This window comes from Bradysia coprophila, unplaced genomic scaffold, assembly GCF_014529535.1.
Source record: "Bradysia coprophila strain Holo2 unplaced genomic scaffold, BU_Bcop_v1 contig_358, whole genome shotgun sequence".
NCBI classification, from domain to species: domain Eukaryota; kingdom Metazoa; phylum Arthropoda; class Insecta; order Diptera; family Sciaridae; genus Bradysia; species Bradysia coprophila.
Window position 1 is genome coordinate 6207581 of NW_023503616.1, and position 16801 is coordinate 6224381.

General features: G+C 33.6%; 2 protein-coding genes across 2 annotated transcripts; one reads left to right on the forward strand and one right to left on the reverse strand.

Annotated features, from left to right (window-relative positions):
* Window positions 1-996: 996 nt before the first annotated feature.
* On the reverse strand, window positions 997-13146 carry LOC119081553 (putative phosphatidate phosphatase). The gene is made up of 9 exons (XM_037190578.1): window positions 12981-13146; window positions 10817-11027; window positions 4989-5140; window positions 4776-4924; window positions 4662-4716; window positions 4422-4601; window positions 4255-4363; window positions 4129-4196; window positions 997-1572 (listed from the first exon to the last, which is right to left on the reverse strand). Exons 2-9 carry the CDS (start codon window positions 10983-10985, stop codon window positions 1489-1491), a joined length of 966 nt encoding a protein of 321 aa, XP_037046473.1. The 5' UTR covers window positions 10986-11027; window positions 12981-13146; the 3' UTR covers window positions 997-1488.
* A 1851-nt stretch (window positions 13147-14997) lies between these two features.
* On the forward strand, window positions 14998-16633 carry LOC119081556 (tRNA (adenine(37)-N6)-methyltransferase). The gene is made up of 6 exons (XM_037190586.1): window positions 14998-15194; window positions 15277-15400; window positions 15464-15845; window positions 15903-15977; window positions 16050-16261; window positions 16331-16633. Exons 1-6 carry the CDS (start codon window positions 15130-15132, stop codon window positions 16526-16528), a joined length of 1056 nt encoding a protein of 351 aa, XP_037046481.1. The 5' UTR covers window positions 14998-15129; the 3' UTR covers window positions 16529-16633.
* Window positions 16634-16801: the final 168 nt, after the last annotated feature.

Below are 16801 nucleotides of genomic sequence, written 5' to 3' on the forward strand. Positions count from 1 at the left end.
GAATATTGCACTTTCAACTTTTTTGATTGCCCCAAATTTTATGCGAAAGCTAATTGATTGTAGTCTTATGTCGATACAAAATATTTTTAAATCCAGCATCAATTTTCATTTTATCAATACCTATTTTATTACATGTGCCCAAATGGAAATTTTGCGCAATAGATGTGAAAATTGTTAACCCGAGGCAAAGCCGAGATTAACAATACATCGTACGCGCAAAAATTCTAGTTTAGATACAAGTTAGGAACCAGATTATATGTACAGCAGAGGCAATTTTATTGCTGTACGTAAATTTATTTTTCATCTTTTAACCTTTTAGGAACGGCAAGCGCATCGCAATGGAACAAAAGATCATTAATAACCTGTTACTTCAGTGGTTTATGATTTTAATACAAATTCAATCAATCTTTTTATCATAAATAAGAGAGCGCTTGCCAGGGCTCATCGTTTATTCTTCTTGTCATTGTCGATAGCAGATGCCTAGACGAGCGCTTGCGCTCATTTTAAATCAATTAATTTAATATTGAATGCACTGAATTTGAAGAAGTTTTAATCAACTTATCAGTTATCTCCTTTGTGACCTGATATTTTAACGATATCAGCCGTCAATATCAAAATGTTGTACTGTAATTCTAATGGAAAAAATGTTCCCTAGCGACCGGCTATTTTCATGTCAAATTGTATCAATGTTATATGTAAAGAAGTATTTTACAATACATTCCAGAGAAACTATCAATTTATGTGTTGAAGCTCGATAGGATTTATGATTGACATTCAACGGTGAAATCGATATATTTTAACCTGTCACAGACGGCAGGCATATTAAATGTTTTACTATTCAAAATATGACTTCATTCGATCGAAAATTTTCAGAGAATGATTTTAGAAATCTTTTACTTCATTTGTTTTGAACATGATTTTTGCTGTATAAGGCCTCATCAGTTATTCTTGCTGTCGTGGTCGACAACATATGACAGCCGTCTGTAACAGGTTACGACTTTTGTGATGTTTAGTAGAAATTGCACAATGTATATTCATTGCAAATATTCCCTAAGAGTAAGTAAATAGCTTTTGAGAATATATAGTGTTCATAACTCAATTAACTTCTATAAAATAAATGCAAAAAACTTACTGCTTATTAATTGGTCAAAAATTATTCTTAAAGTTATTGTTAAATCTGCGTAAGATGACTACTAAAATCCCCAGATTTCTACGGGCAGCATTTTTAGAGTTTTAGAGAATAACTAAACAAAAATATTCGAAGAACTTTGTAAAATTCTAGGAATTAATGGTGGTCCAGGTACGCAGATTTTACAATGAAAGGTGTTGCAGTATCAGACTATATTCTAATTTACACATTGTTAAGAAAAGCACTTCAAATTACATCGAAACAACAAACTTCAATCTTTTCACATAATATATCCAATAAATAGGCACAAAATCTAAATAACACACTACGATAACACTTGCGTACACAGTATCCTGCCTTTATGGAGACGTTTTAATTTCGTAATTTCGTTCCGGCAATAGGCGCTGCTGTTTGTCGACAAACAGATTGGCTACGAAGTTTGACTGAAAATAATAAAAAATAAACATTTACTGATGGGAATGATACTTTTAGACATGATTTATATAACTGAGCTCATGAGAATTTATACCTGGGGATAGCTTGACAATGATCGACCACAGTCAAATTGAGCCTGACCTGGCAATTCAGGCTCAGGTCAGGTAATTTTTCAACACCTCACCTGACCTAACTAAAAACAAGGGGGAATAATTGGAAATTAATTTCTAAGAGAGAGAGAGAGAGAGAGAGAGAGAGGAAAATGTCCGATCAATCGGACCAAACATTCGTCTGATGGTTCTCACTTGCAGAAATATGAGACACAATTTGCTCGTGTTGACCTTATATGCTTAACATAGCATTACACATACGAGACATCGTCTTGGTCCTAGTTTTAATGACGAAAGGGTAGTTAGTACGAGGGGTGAAACACTCTTTTTTTCGAAGGATTATTTGGTGATTATTTGGATTATTTGGCGATTATCACATTCAAAATAATTGCGGCTTGTTAACTTTCGGCACCCTGGACTTTACTTAAATAGTCGTGGAATGCTTCCAAATAAATTTCTAAAAATCTAAAATTCAGTTTTGGGTTTTTAGAAATTTATTTGGAGGCATTCCTCGACTATTTAAGTAAAGTCCAGGGTGCTGGAAGTTGGCAAGCCGCAATTAATTTCAATGTGTTATTTGTACCCAAATAATCACCAAATAATCTCAAAATAATATTTCAAAATTTACATACAATTGCTAAAAGTTTCCTATGTGCATAATGAGCACCAGCTGAATATCACCAGCTGGTGTACAAACAAAAACACTTTGTATTGTAAACAATTCAAAGACAACCTATACACAGTTCATTTCTACGTTAACGTCATCTATGCGCGCACATAACACGTATGAATGAAGTAAACACATTGTTAAAAATGTGTTTTGATTGTTTATCATACAATAAGTGTGTGTTAGTAGATCCAGCTGGTGATATTCAGCTGGTGCTCATTCTGCACATAGGAAACTTTTAACAATTGTAACTACTGATAAAAAGTCTAAAAGTCCTGTTTTCGTGTAAAGTTTGTTGATATGAGGCGAACCTCAGGTCAATAATGACACGAAACTTGATTTTTCAATTTTTTGACGTATTTTACACGCTGTAAGCTTCAAATAACTTCTTTGGTTACCCTAATACGTTAATACGTTAATTTGGACTTTGAGGAAAAACTTGGAGCAAAGAAGAAAATATAAATATATTTCGTGATTATTTCGAGGATTATTTGGTGATTATCTAGTGATTATTTGAGATTTTTTTTTAGGACGTTTGAGTCACTCTTGAGGCTACCGCACGCTTCAAAACTTGTTATTATTCATTTGTTCGTCATATTATGGAAGTGGCCTCGAAACTGAACATGTTGGATGGTATTTGCTAAATGACAAGTGGATTATTTTGATTATTTGGATTATCTGATTATTTGGATTATTTGGTGATTATTTGGATTATTTGGCATTATTTTGAATTATTTGGTGATTATTTGGATTATTTAGTGATTATTTCAGAGTGGTTCACCCCTCGAGTTAGTATCTGTCGAATGAACTTAGGAATTCGTCTATCGCAAGTCGCAATCGATCTAACTGAAAGCATTATTCTTTTACCACATTCGAGTTATTTATCGATTGTTTCAAGCCAATTTCTTGATTTCTAACTATTTCCTGATTACGGAGTCAACATTTCCACAAAATAATCTCAATTTTAGGCAACTGAATTACACTGACCGTATGGGGATCGCGTTTTCTGACTTGCTTGTGACATTTTAAAAGTAAATTATTAAGAGTTCACTCCAGAGTAATGTTATCATCTCACATATGCCAGAGATATCATTGTGCTATATATGCATTGGCGTCACAGAATTCGACAAATTATTTTAGGCATTTAAGAACTTCCACTGAGAATTTGCTCAATCGTAAACTGGCAAGCAATAGTAATGGATATAATCAAACATATTTAACGTATTGTACAAAAATAAACGCAAATCTAAAAAAAATATTTTCTTGATCAATTTAATAACATTTTGAGTAGGACCAGTTATTGGTGGGTCACCTCTAATAGCATGGTCTATGCAGTTCGGATCATAGCAAATGAGGTGTCGTTGGAAAGGTAAGACGTGAGGCTATCAAGTGGTGAATGTGGCATCAAAATATATTGACTTTCACAAGTCAAAAACTTTCAGTAGGGTTGGCAATATTTTCAAATTGACTTTTCTCAAAAAAGTCCCGTAACTTTTTTTTGCTAATAATTGATATAAACTCGTCGCATGGCCCTAAATAATTATCCAGAAAAAAATTTCGTATGCAACGACTTTTTTATTTAGACTTTTTTCAAGCTCACCGAAAATCCGAATTTTTGTGAAACAATTTTCTTTTGAAAGTAATTCTCAGTACACTTTTGCACTCAACCAGTCCGACGCTTAGAGATAAAAAATAAGACAAGATTCGACTCAACACATTATTGTCTAAAAGCAAGGTCTACCGCTTCTTCGATTGAATATATATAATTATTTATAAAATCAACTTACCACAATTAATGCACAGAATGTTCCCAATGTAGCACCAGCTAAGACATCGCTCCAGTGATGCTTATAATCTAAAATGGGAAATTTGTTATTCCTCAGCCAAATTCAACGAAATATAGAAATTTTTACCGGATATTCTTGTCATACAAGTATACCATGAGAGTAATACCAAAACAAATTGGATAAAATGCTTCAACAACTTTGATCCTCGCCATGTCATACGAGCTTGCAAGTATATCTGGAATATTTATAAAAAGTTATTAATTTGATTATTCAATGTAATGCAAATTACGTACGGCACAATAAATCATGGTATACGCGGAAAAGGATGCATGTCCACTTGGAAATGATAGACGCATCTCTTTCAACATTCGAGTGTTTGACCCAATTCCGAGACAGGTAAAGTCTTCAATGTATCTGCCAATGTTGATTGGATTTGAGCAGTTTGTTCCATCCATCATCTGCGGTTGGCACACCTAAAATGAAGGGAATTTTTAGTAATAATAATCGTTAGAAGAAAATTATAGTTTACTAACATCGATGAAGTGTGGACGCAGTCTACCAATCGTATATTTTCCAATGTCAGTTGCTCTGAAAATAACACAAAAAAGTTATAAAAATTCAATAACGGTAGAGTAAAAATGGTTTACAATTGACTAGCAGCTGCACCGAAACCAAAAACTCCAACTTGTTTATATGCATTTGGTATCCAATTCGGAATGCTTCGACCGAATACATTTAAATTTCTTAGCGAATTCAGCCTATTCACCTTAGTTTGTATGGTCTCGGTAACGATAATCTAGAAATACAGTGAAAATGTTACCCAATCTGTTTCCTAATTGACAATGGGAAGATTCACTTACTAAAATAATTGGAAGTATCAGACCAACGATGTATAAATAATAATTTTTCACGGTAGATTCGTGGAATGGATGCATGAGTGATTCATCGTCACAGAAAAAACCTCGCTCGTATGGATTGCCCCAAATGAAAAAGGCCAAAATTGGTAGACCAACTGAAATAATAGTAAATTAATTAATTCGATTACGAAGATTGTTCCACTGAATTTTTTTCGAACACATGTGGCAGAACCTTTTAGGCGCATCATAACAAAATCATTAGATCTATTGCTACATTTGTGTATTAATTGTTTTCTTCTAATGTTTGATACAAAATCAATCATTTCTAGCCAAAAGTTCAAAAATTTACCCAAGATTTCCAAATTTACCAACAATTTATCAAAGAAAATAACCAAATATAGGCCAGGAGAACATCGCTTATTCTTGTCATCTTTAGTTTAGTTGGATTTTAGTTTACTTTTGATGATATCTTTCCATCAGAATCCTTTTGATAAATGTTCGACCGCAATTCCGACCACGAATGTGGTAGCTTTCAACAGAAAACACATTTGGTTGTAGCAGTTTGACCGGCTCTGAGAAACGTGAGTAGTTTATGAAAATTTCGTTAAACTGCTCACTTTTCTCAGAGGTGGTCAAGCGACTACAACCAAATGTATTTTCTGTTGAAAGCTACCACATTCGTGGTTGGAATTGCGGTCGTACATTTTTGAAAAAGGATTCTGATGGAAAGATATCATCAAAAACGAAATAGGACGCACACAAATGTAGGCTAAAATTTTAGCTAAGTACCGGTGCCACGCAGCACGCAGAAATGTGTTACTTTTACAGGAAAAAATCGTTTGTGGGTGATAACCTATTCTACTCTAAATCTGTGCAGAATTACATAAATTTATACAATCTGCAAAGGTTTCTCCAAAGCGGATAAGTTATCACCCACAAAACAATTGTTCCTTTAAAGGTAGCATTTTTTTGAGTGCTTTAATGGTTTTACTTTTTCAAAAAAAGATTTTGGTTCAGAGAAATCATAAAAAACGAATATTTTTCCGCCTAGGCTATAAATTTGCAAAAGGTTCATCGCTCTTAAAACGAAAATAGAAAATCTTCGAGAGTTAACAGGCCTTTGTAAGTTACCACCTCTTCAGAGCTATCAATCCTCAATTCTCAAGAAATGCGCAAGTGATTTCTCGAAGTAGGAGTCGTAAATACCTAGATAATGGTGACTAGAGTTATGAATGCAAGAGGTGCATCATACAGTCGATAAGAAATTATTATCCTTAACTTGTAACAAAATGGTTTTAGCAAAAGAGAGGCGACTAGTCATTTGAAAATTTTTATTGCAAGTAATTGGTCCGTTGATTTGCTGTTTTTCATGACATACAGGTATTTAGCCATGCATTTTAAGATAACCCACACAATAAAGGAAGTATCGTGTAATGAAAATATTGAAAAAGGATCTTCAAAGGAACCGACAAATAATCAAATATTTATTTTGGTGTTCTTTTTAGGTTCTTTTAGTTTTTGACGTGCCGTAAACACATCTACACGTGTAGTAAAGTGGATGAAATTAAGGTTGAACTGTACGTTTTATAGCATGCTAGACTGTCGCCTTACTACCTGTTCCAAATAGGAAAGTATTACATCTAGAGACCATCCCAACCGTTTATGAATGTGATTATAAAACTTTCATCAATACTTGCATTGTTATTAATATCCGAATAGTGAGTAATCATAGGGTTTTAATTGATTTGTGATTTTTTTTCATTAAGAAAGAACCAACATTCTAATCACAATTAGCTATCACACCCGCCCTGAACAAAAATAAAGTTTTACCGAAATGCACCCAAAAATTGATCGCTGTTCTGAATAGAGGGACCCTAGGGGAGTTCAAAACGATGGTCCGTTAAGCTGGACCAGATGCTTCCCCAGCCCATACAATTTTTTCCTTAGTTGTATGGGTGTGGGGAAGCATCTGGTCCAGCTTAACGGACCATCGTTTTGAACTCCCCTAGGGTCCCTCTATTCAGAACAGCGATCAATTTTTGGGTGCATTTCGGTAAAACTTTATTTTTGTTCAGGGGGGGTGTGGCTATTTAAATGTTTGCGAGAGTTCATCGACTGGGGTTATTGAATCTATTAGAAAAAGTCATGCATAAATGTTCAATGGAAAGGGTGTCAAACAATATTAACCTGTTACAGACGTTGTTTATCGACAACGACAGCAATAATAAACGACAAGCTAATGACTAATGAGGTCTTATATAGAGAAAAGCATGTTCATAACAAATGAAGTAATAGTTTTCTGAAACCAGTCTCTGAAAAACTTCGATCATTAAATGAAGTAATAGTTTGAAAATAGTAAAACTGTTAAAATTTTTGCCGTCTGTGACAGGTTAAGTAGCCAGTCGCAATCTTGGCATCTCTTTTTCTAATTTTTTTAAAAATTGTAAACACTTTCAGATATTTATGAGCGTTCACACTATTGGGCATCTGAGATGAATTTACCTACTGTTATGAAATAAAATTCTTTCGTGCTTCCTATTTGAAAAGTTGTAAATTTGTTCAATAATTTTGTATTTGGTCGATCGGAATATCATGTCGAATTCACACAATCAACTGACGAAATATCTAATATCTAACACCAATTCCTAATACATTATTGCGAAAGGGATACTTTTCTCATCTGAGACTTACTACATTTCATGGATAATAGGAAATGAACAGATTTGAATGATTCAATTAACCCGATTTATGAATAACCAGATTTACAAGTCTGCTCGTAACTAAGACAGAATATTAGAGAAATTTGAATCTCACACATAATAACGCAGTAATTTAATTTAATACAACAAATGCATCGGGGACTGGGACATTATACATTTTATGAATGTGTGTTGAAATATTTGTCATTGGTTCTGCTATAATAACAACAACAAAATCTTCTACTTTATAAATGCTTGTGAAATAAAATGTTGACCCAAGAGTTTAAACGACACAGTCGCACCATGCATTTAAAATCAAGTTAAATTATATTAAATGAAGTGCACATATTTCGTTAAAACGGCGCGATTAAAACTCAAGCTATATAGGATTGCATTGTACAGAGAGGGAAAAAAGAATTACAAATTTCAATGAACTTAAACATGGCTTAGCACAATATTTCTTCATTGCACTCAGTCAGTTTACAAAATTCAATTTCACAGACTTTTAACACTTAAAATCGTTTTAACAGAAGCAGTTCACGGCTCAATAAAGCAAACAGATTAACGCACATAGAATAATGCTACAAAACAATATTGTGTTATGAGTGTACCATCAACATTTAAAATATTATTATGTTTATGCATTGCATCCATTAAAATGAATTACCCCAAGTAAATAAAAAAACATTTCAATTTTATTTATTTTCATATGTGTACTGCTTGTGTATAACGTCCAGTTTTATTCCATTTTTCATGACCAATAATACCACATTTAAGTTTTAATTGAATTTGTGTTGTATTTGCGGTAGACCCCACGGAAATGTTCAGTTAAGACAGGCTGTGAAAGTTTACGTTATGAATTGTAACGTAGAAGTGCTGTATATGCAATAAGATTTCACGTTAAAACATTTCAGTCGAAATCATTGAACAGGCAATTTAAATCAAAATAGATGTTCCTATCCACGACGCCTTTAAACAAGAACGGCTAAAGGTAGACAAACGAAATAATTGAAGAAAATACCCCCTAAACTCGACGGCATTATTACACCTCCTCATGTAATCGGAGAAAAATATTTCTAAAGAAACGTACATCGTACTCCGTTGAAATTGTAGTTTAAATTGCTTCTATGAAGAGTATTCTTTACCGACCGGTTCTTTTTTTTTAAAGAAACCTATTTATCATTTAAGTAAAACCATAAAAGCACCTGATGCTGCCCTAAAGTCTCACTGTTTACCGATCTTCGTTTATATTTTATGCCATAAATAAAGGATTTATTTATAATATGTTAAACAAGTACTTTTACAACCAGAGGTAAAAACACCGACATTAAATTGTGTTCATTGCATAAGTTTGAATCTCAGGTTAATTTACTGAGCCTCGATACTAATAAGAGTTCATGCCGCTGAATAAGCGAGTTAAAGGTTTTATGGAATGGAATGTTTACCCAATGGATTAGATTAGAACGTAAATAGGTTGTACATGTCGGTGTACATAATAAGTTCTTCACGTACGATTTATATTATAATGTCCGTTGGATACACAGACACATTACCATAGTAATTCCGCCAAACAGAAACCGTCATAAAAATGATACTTTGTGAATGTTACGCATTTTTTTTGTTACTTTTTTTCGAGTCGACAATTTTATATCCGGTGTAAAATACTTCTATTCATGCAGGTACTTTTTTTTGAGCAATGAATTTTTATCAAGTGAGTCAATTAACTCTGATAAAAAAGTTTACTTGATAGGTAAGAATGAGGCATTAGTCATAGTGAAAAAAATGCAGACGGGAAAGGTTGGCGTCTCTTTCTTTCAGTATTAAATGGATTTTTTTTTGTCAATTTAATAGAAAATGTTGCAATGTTTCTGGCTTAGATAATGGAAATGTTAAAGCTAACACTAAACATTTAACTCAACTGAGCCCTAGATACTGAGTAATTTTTGTTCCAAGACAGCTGTCATCAGTCATGTTTTTGTTGCATGGAATAATATTCGATTATATAAACTATAAACTACAGTGGTGGATAGTATACACATTCACCCACGCATATATAATTCTGGATCCCATGAAATACCGAACGAAAGATTTTACAAATATTTTCCGACATAAAACGCTGGAGACGTGCAAAGGAAGTTGTATATTTCGTAAATAATTTCTCTAAACTGAAATTAGTAAAGCGATGTGAAAATATTGCAAAATAAGAGGAATTTTTAACCAGAAAGTTTAAAATCATTTCCACATAAACTTTCTTTCAAACGATTATCTCATTAATTTAATTCTATTCCTTGTACTTATATTGTTCGTATACAATCCGTCTGATAAATGTATGCATTCATGAATCAAAGCATTGTACTTTCTAATGAGTGTTTAGGGAGTGTAACAAAATCTGAGGCTTACAGATGATTGCAGCAATAATATAATAACAATTTCGTAAAAATGCAATTTATGGGGACAGACATTATATAATTAGTGAAGCAAAACACCACACAGTATGAAAGATAACTCATTCTCACAATCCTGATCGTCGAGCTATAAATTCTTTTACGTTTTTAATGAAAACCTCTGTCGTAAATCGCAGTATTTGTTCTGTGGTAGGTGTATCAGTGGTAGAAAGTTTAGAAGATTTATAATTTTTCGAAAATTAAAATGAACCGCATGCAACTTTTGGATTTTTTTCGTTCAGAATTTGGTTGTATATCAAACTAAAAATAGACAAATGAGTAAAGTATGTGACGACGATCAGTAAGACACATATGTTATGCAATATAAGACTGTCAAGTGAAGCCTTTCTTTTATTGGCAATATTCAATGAATCGTCACGGGTGGTGTCCCTTCACAAAAAAAAATTTGTCGTCATAAATACACGAAAATAAGACATTTTATTACACAAAAGATACGCAATGAAATATTTTCAACAATGAATTGCGAGGACAATAAGAAAAGAATGAAAGTTAACGTGTACACGACAAGCGTCTCCGTTTTAAGTAAAAAGAAAAAAGAGAATTCAAAGAAATATCAATAAAACCGGTTTCACGCCATAATCAAACCCATTTTTTTCTTAACATTTCTGAGAAGATTAACCCCGGCCCGGCTTAACTTATTCACATGTAACAAAATTGAACTACTTACCAAGTAACAGCGCAACAAAGTCGATGACAAACTTTAGAATAATTCGTTTTGTATCATCCATTTCTGGCTTCGGAACACTGCTGTTGTCACTCATTTCACTTTCAACTTCGACTGATCTGTTATTCACACGCAACGGTGTTCTTTCCGTAATCAGTAATTCAATAGTCATTGACTAAAAATAGTGTGACACTCTGTTTGCCGTTTTTATTGCCTAAAGATAAAACGAAAAAAAAAGAATAATTGGTCGCGTTTATCAAACCTGTAGCAATAGATGTGTTATCAAGCAGACTGAAAAACTTCGATTGAAGGAAGCCTGCACGGTTAATACACGGTACAATTGGATCTCATATTATAAAAAAAACATTAAATTTTCGATTGGAATATTTCACCCATTAATCGACTATCGAACTTATCGGACTGTTAGGTTCAAAAAGTTCTCCGTGATGTATGTTTCATTCGTTTTCGATGACGTAGGGTCAACTCTAAGAACGAAGAATTATACGTTTCATATACGATACGGGTCATATCCAATATGAAAATGCAATTGCTTTGAATAAATACTTAATTCTCTGTACTCTCTGGCAAATACCGATAACCCGGGAAAAATGCTTTTGATACGACATGTGGTACACAAAGAACGTATACGTAAGTATTTTAATTAGATAATAACTGTAAAGAATGCAAAATATGGTAAACAAAATTGTGAAAATAAAATGTTTTGTAAACATGGGAGATGGTACGAATATGGGACAAAAATAGCTTTCTTTCGGGCTGAGGTTTTTTTAGTCCAGGAAATTGGACTTCTGCAAAGTAAAACTTTGGCTGGATTATAAGGCATTCCTGTTGTCGTACAACTTTATTTGAAAATAGAATGGAAATTTACTGTAAATGTTGAATGAGGGCATATTACTTGTAAATTTTTAAACGAATTATATTGAAATTTCAGTAAATTTGATGAATAAGGTTATCAATAATAGGCCCTGGTTGATTAATGAATGTTCAATGAACAAAAGGAAACAGTTTTTTACCAGGTGAACAATAGATCAAGATATCGTTTTGGACGTATTAAAAATGTGAAAAAGTGACGAACGGTTTTGTTAATGAAACCTACTTCATACTGAATAAATATGTTAACAATTGATTATAACGCCGTATAGACACGAGCAATTAATAAATTCAATTAATTTACAGATGTGCAAATTCATCATCGCTATTATTTTGGTGTCAATGCTATAAGTCGAAATTGAACTATTATTCTACCTCTATAATGTCGAATGAATTCCCAAATCACACTTCAATGTCATTTGTCTATTCGATACAGAGTTTATTTTATTATCTCCCCATTACCTTTTTATCAAACGTTGGTGTTCAAAAATATCTCAATGTAAACATATTACAGAAACGAAAATATGTAACTTTGAGAATAGAATTCTATATTCGTATTGTATATCGAAGCTCTACATTTATATGCTGCAGTTCTGTAATGTTTATATGCAACACCTGTTTATGCTTGTATGTTCTGAGCCTTTAATTCAATTAAAATGTAAATTTGAATCGATTTAAAGCCAATCCTAAACAATTATATGGAATAAACAACATTGGATGTGTGTATCGTATGGGTACAAATACTATAAATAAGTGAATGAACAATCATTCATTCCCATTAATGTTGATTGTTTGAAAACAAATAAACCGTAGAAAATGTATGCTTTTAAGTGTTTTGAAATTTACGATAAAATCAAAATGCATCGAAAGTCTACTTATAGGTCCCTCTACTAATGGAATGAAAATCATAGGAAATACACATGAACGTATCAACCTATAATTAAATCGGATTAAGATGCAGCGCGACGATTATTGGATACAACGTGGAATCAATATTATGCAAAACAATTGTAATATCACTTCCACTTCGGTTTACTGGATGTGGCAAGAATAATAGTGTGAAAACTCGTTTCCTAAAAATAGTTTCCGATTTCCACCAAAAATTGAAGGCGTTTATTCATCTTTCAACTTTCACGGTTTATGCGAAAAATACCGAAAGATGACACATTATCAAGGCCACACAATCATAATAAATAGATAAGAATTTCAAAATAAAATATAATATTCACGCCATTGTCATTAGCAATGTTGTGTATTTCTCATTAGAATCGTGAATTACTTTTTGATATATTAAATATTCAGCAACATTTGTTTGACCATTTATAGTGCTACTTTGTATTGAACTATTATTGTCTTTAAATACGAGTACACACACGACAAACTAGCATTGATCACGAACGATCTACAGAACCACTAACGTTTGCAGACGGTGGAGAACTGATTCTGACAAATAAGTCGTTGCATCAACACACTACGATAAAGTTATGAGCGAAGCCTGCGTTTCCCCAAGCCATTTGTTATTTGTGTCATTTGTGTCAGTTGTGATGGGAACGTAAAATGTGTGAAATAGAGTGATATTATATTATGTATCTGTTATTACATGAACTTATGTAGAGGAAACCATTTCATTTTCAAAGCATAATTGTTTCTATTGGATGTAATTATGTTAATCGAGTTGCTTTTTTAAATGACTCGGTCAACAATAAACCAACCAACCAAACCGTTTCGTAGCTTCACTATTTTATTCATAGGAAACATCGGGTGGCCTGTAGAAGCGCCACATTTTTTTTCGGTACCGATGTTTCCTATGAATGAAATAGTGAAGCTACGAAACGGTTTGCGCTCTATTTTCACGTGAAATAATTTCGCTCTGGTGTTGCTCAGTGTTGCATGAAATGTCAGTATTGAAGTCAGTCCCAAAAAAATAGATCGCAAATTTAAGACGAATGTACTAGAAATGTAATAGAATTGTACAAACGCCTTCATACATTAATGAATCTAGCAAGAAACAGCGGTCGATTGCGGATAACGCAGAAAGATTTAAACACAATCATTATAAGCGTTTAAAAGAAAATTATTTGTTTACTCCTCTAGCTTTCGAGACTTTAGGCTGTATGGGACCTGAAACAAAGAAATTCATTGAGAAATTAGGAAAAATTATAAAGGCCACTTCAGGGGAACCACGATCAATGGATTATTTATTGCAGAAAATTTCAATTGCGATACAAAGAGGCAACGCTGCGTGTATTTTGGGGACTTTGGGATCGGATAGAGTAGATGATTTTTATGTTTTGTAACCTTTGATTTTTGAAAAGATCGTTTTTTTACGGGCTGCATCATTGTGAGCCTTTTGTTTCGCATATTTAAATAAAGATTATATTTAATAGTACATTACTATGCAAGGGAAGTAAAGTGATATCTCGTATCCAGATGAGTAAAAGTAACCGAGGGCTTTAGCCCGAGGTACATTTACTCATCGTGATACGAGATATCACTTTATTTTCCGTGTGTAGTACGACGTTTTACTATGCGAGTGATGTAAAGGCTTTTGTGCCACCGAGAATTGAAATACGACGGATTTCAATATCGAAAACTAGATTGAAATGTCCAAAATTACAACACCCGTTTTCATGGCTTATTACAACACTCAAACCAGTGTTGAAATGTAATTCGTATGAGTTATTACAGCATTCGTTTTAAAAAAATGCAAAGCAACGTGATCGATCAAATTCGAAGAGTGATTGTTTACAATGAAAATTCTGAATTTTTGTGCATTTGTCTATTTCAATTCTCGGTTGGCACAAAGCATGATGTGTTACACGTATTGTAATGAGATTTTTTCAGCACACGACCCAATTTTCCTTACTCGCTCCGCTCGTAAGGAAAACTTGGGTCTAGTGCTGAAAAAATCAACATTACAATACTTGTAACACAACATACTATTGCCTATACATGTAATAGCCTTATTACATGCACCAGCATAGTAAAATCTATTACGTTTGAGCTTTAGTTTCGAAACATCATTTCCCAATATCACATTCGAGTGATAAATTCATATAAATCAAAAATCTTTGAGTAAAATTTATAGAGAGAAAGAGAGGCATGTGAAAATTATCATCTGAAAAGAGTAACTAAGTAAAAAAAGCACTAAAAACTTTACTTATTTTAACACGTTACAAACGGAAAGCCTTACAAATATAATTCTGTAGTGTTAATCGTGGTTAAATATACATTTTGCAATAAAATGAACCACAGGTACATCAATATCTGTCACTGTTCATGTGGACAACATATCATGTTATTATAGTAACAGCAAAGAAGCTCGTCGAAATCATCGGCGCATAAACTCGCACATTATTTAGTGAAATTCCCATCTAATAAATAAATAAGTTGTTTTCATTTATCCATCCTTATAAACCATATCGAAAATGAGTGAAGTTGAAACTTTAAGAAAAGAATTATCGACGGCCCGGAAGGAAATTCAAAATCTCCGGTAATATTCCTGCTTTGCTATGTCAATTGATTTGTCATTATTAATGGTTTCGGTCTAATGGGTCTTATGTCTGGGTTCGCAGGAAACAAGTAACAAATTTGACGTATGTTCATCAGAAAGACATTCAAAACATCAAAACCTTAATTGAGAACTATCGATGTGAAAGTTGTAAAAATATCGATAATATCAAACCGGACATTTCTGAGGTATAGCTACAGTTGTTATAATCGAAGTATTAATCTGAAGAAATTCGATCCTCTGACCAACAGACTCCCACCGACAACGAAAATCTATTTAAGCCTATTGGACTCATCAAAACAGTCTTTGCAGCTGGTAAACGGGCTGTCCCCAGACAACCATCAATAAATAGACTTTTAGGACGTATAGAAATCAGTCAAAATGTTTTCAACAATCCTGAACATTCGCTGGATGGACTGAGTTCGTTTTCACACCTTTGGATTATTTATCATTTTCATCGAAACGAGTCGCACTGTAAGGCTAAAGTAGCCCCGCCTCGATTGGGTGGAAGTAGAGTTGGTGTCTTTTCAACAAGATCTCCGCACAGGCCATGTCCAATCGGTTTATCTCTGGTAGAAATTGATAAAGTTGACGACAGATTTGTCTATTTTTATGGAACGGATATGGTTGACGGTAAGATTTTTTGGCTTTGTTGCTTCGCTCCCATTAATTTTTGTGTTTCGTTTCTAGGAACGCCAGTCTTGGACATAAAACCATACATTCCAGCCTACGATTGTCCAGCAGCCTTTAATGCTACGAATTTAGGTACTACGAGACATTTAGCACAATTTTTCAATCGACTGCTCTTGTTAACGACATTTTTATGACTCTTTGCAGAACGTTCAATAGAGCATCGTAATGAAAGTACAACTTCCTCCGACAGAGAGGAACCAGATGGCGAAGAAAACTTCGGAGTTGCAACAAACCAGCTACCAGCTGCTTCTAGTTCATCCGTTAAAGTTCCGAATTGGATAGACAAACCATCAACACTAACTGTCATTTTTACCGATCGATCATCTGACCAACTCAGTCAATTAGAAATGAATAAGGTAAAAGAACACTGCAACTGATCTACGCAAATATCTTTCAAAAATTGTAAATAATTTTTGTCTAAACAGAATGACATCAAACAAATTCTCAGTCAGGATCCTCGATCCATTTACTTACGTACAAAGCATGGGTCACAATTATTTACGTTTCAAATATCAAATGTAATGGTATCGTGCCAGTTCGACGATGAAAATGCTACGGTAACTGTCGTACAAATATTGAAAGCCGAACAGTTCGATGCCGAAATCTGTAAGGACGATGAATGAAAATTTTACTTTCCCAATTGTAGGCAGATAACGAGTGTCGTCTAATTAATATGGTATAGTAGCTGCTATGCTGTGATATTTATAATAAAATGTGCTTCAGGAAGATTACGGTTGTTTCAGTAAGACAAAGAGGATCTTCGAAATGATTAGTGAAACAAAGTTCGACAGTTTCATCCAAAAACAATTGACAGAATTGGTCAATCTCGATTTGACGTACCTTTAAAGCATGTTCTCTTCCAAGATTGATGAGGCATGTGGTACGTGACATTCCGG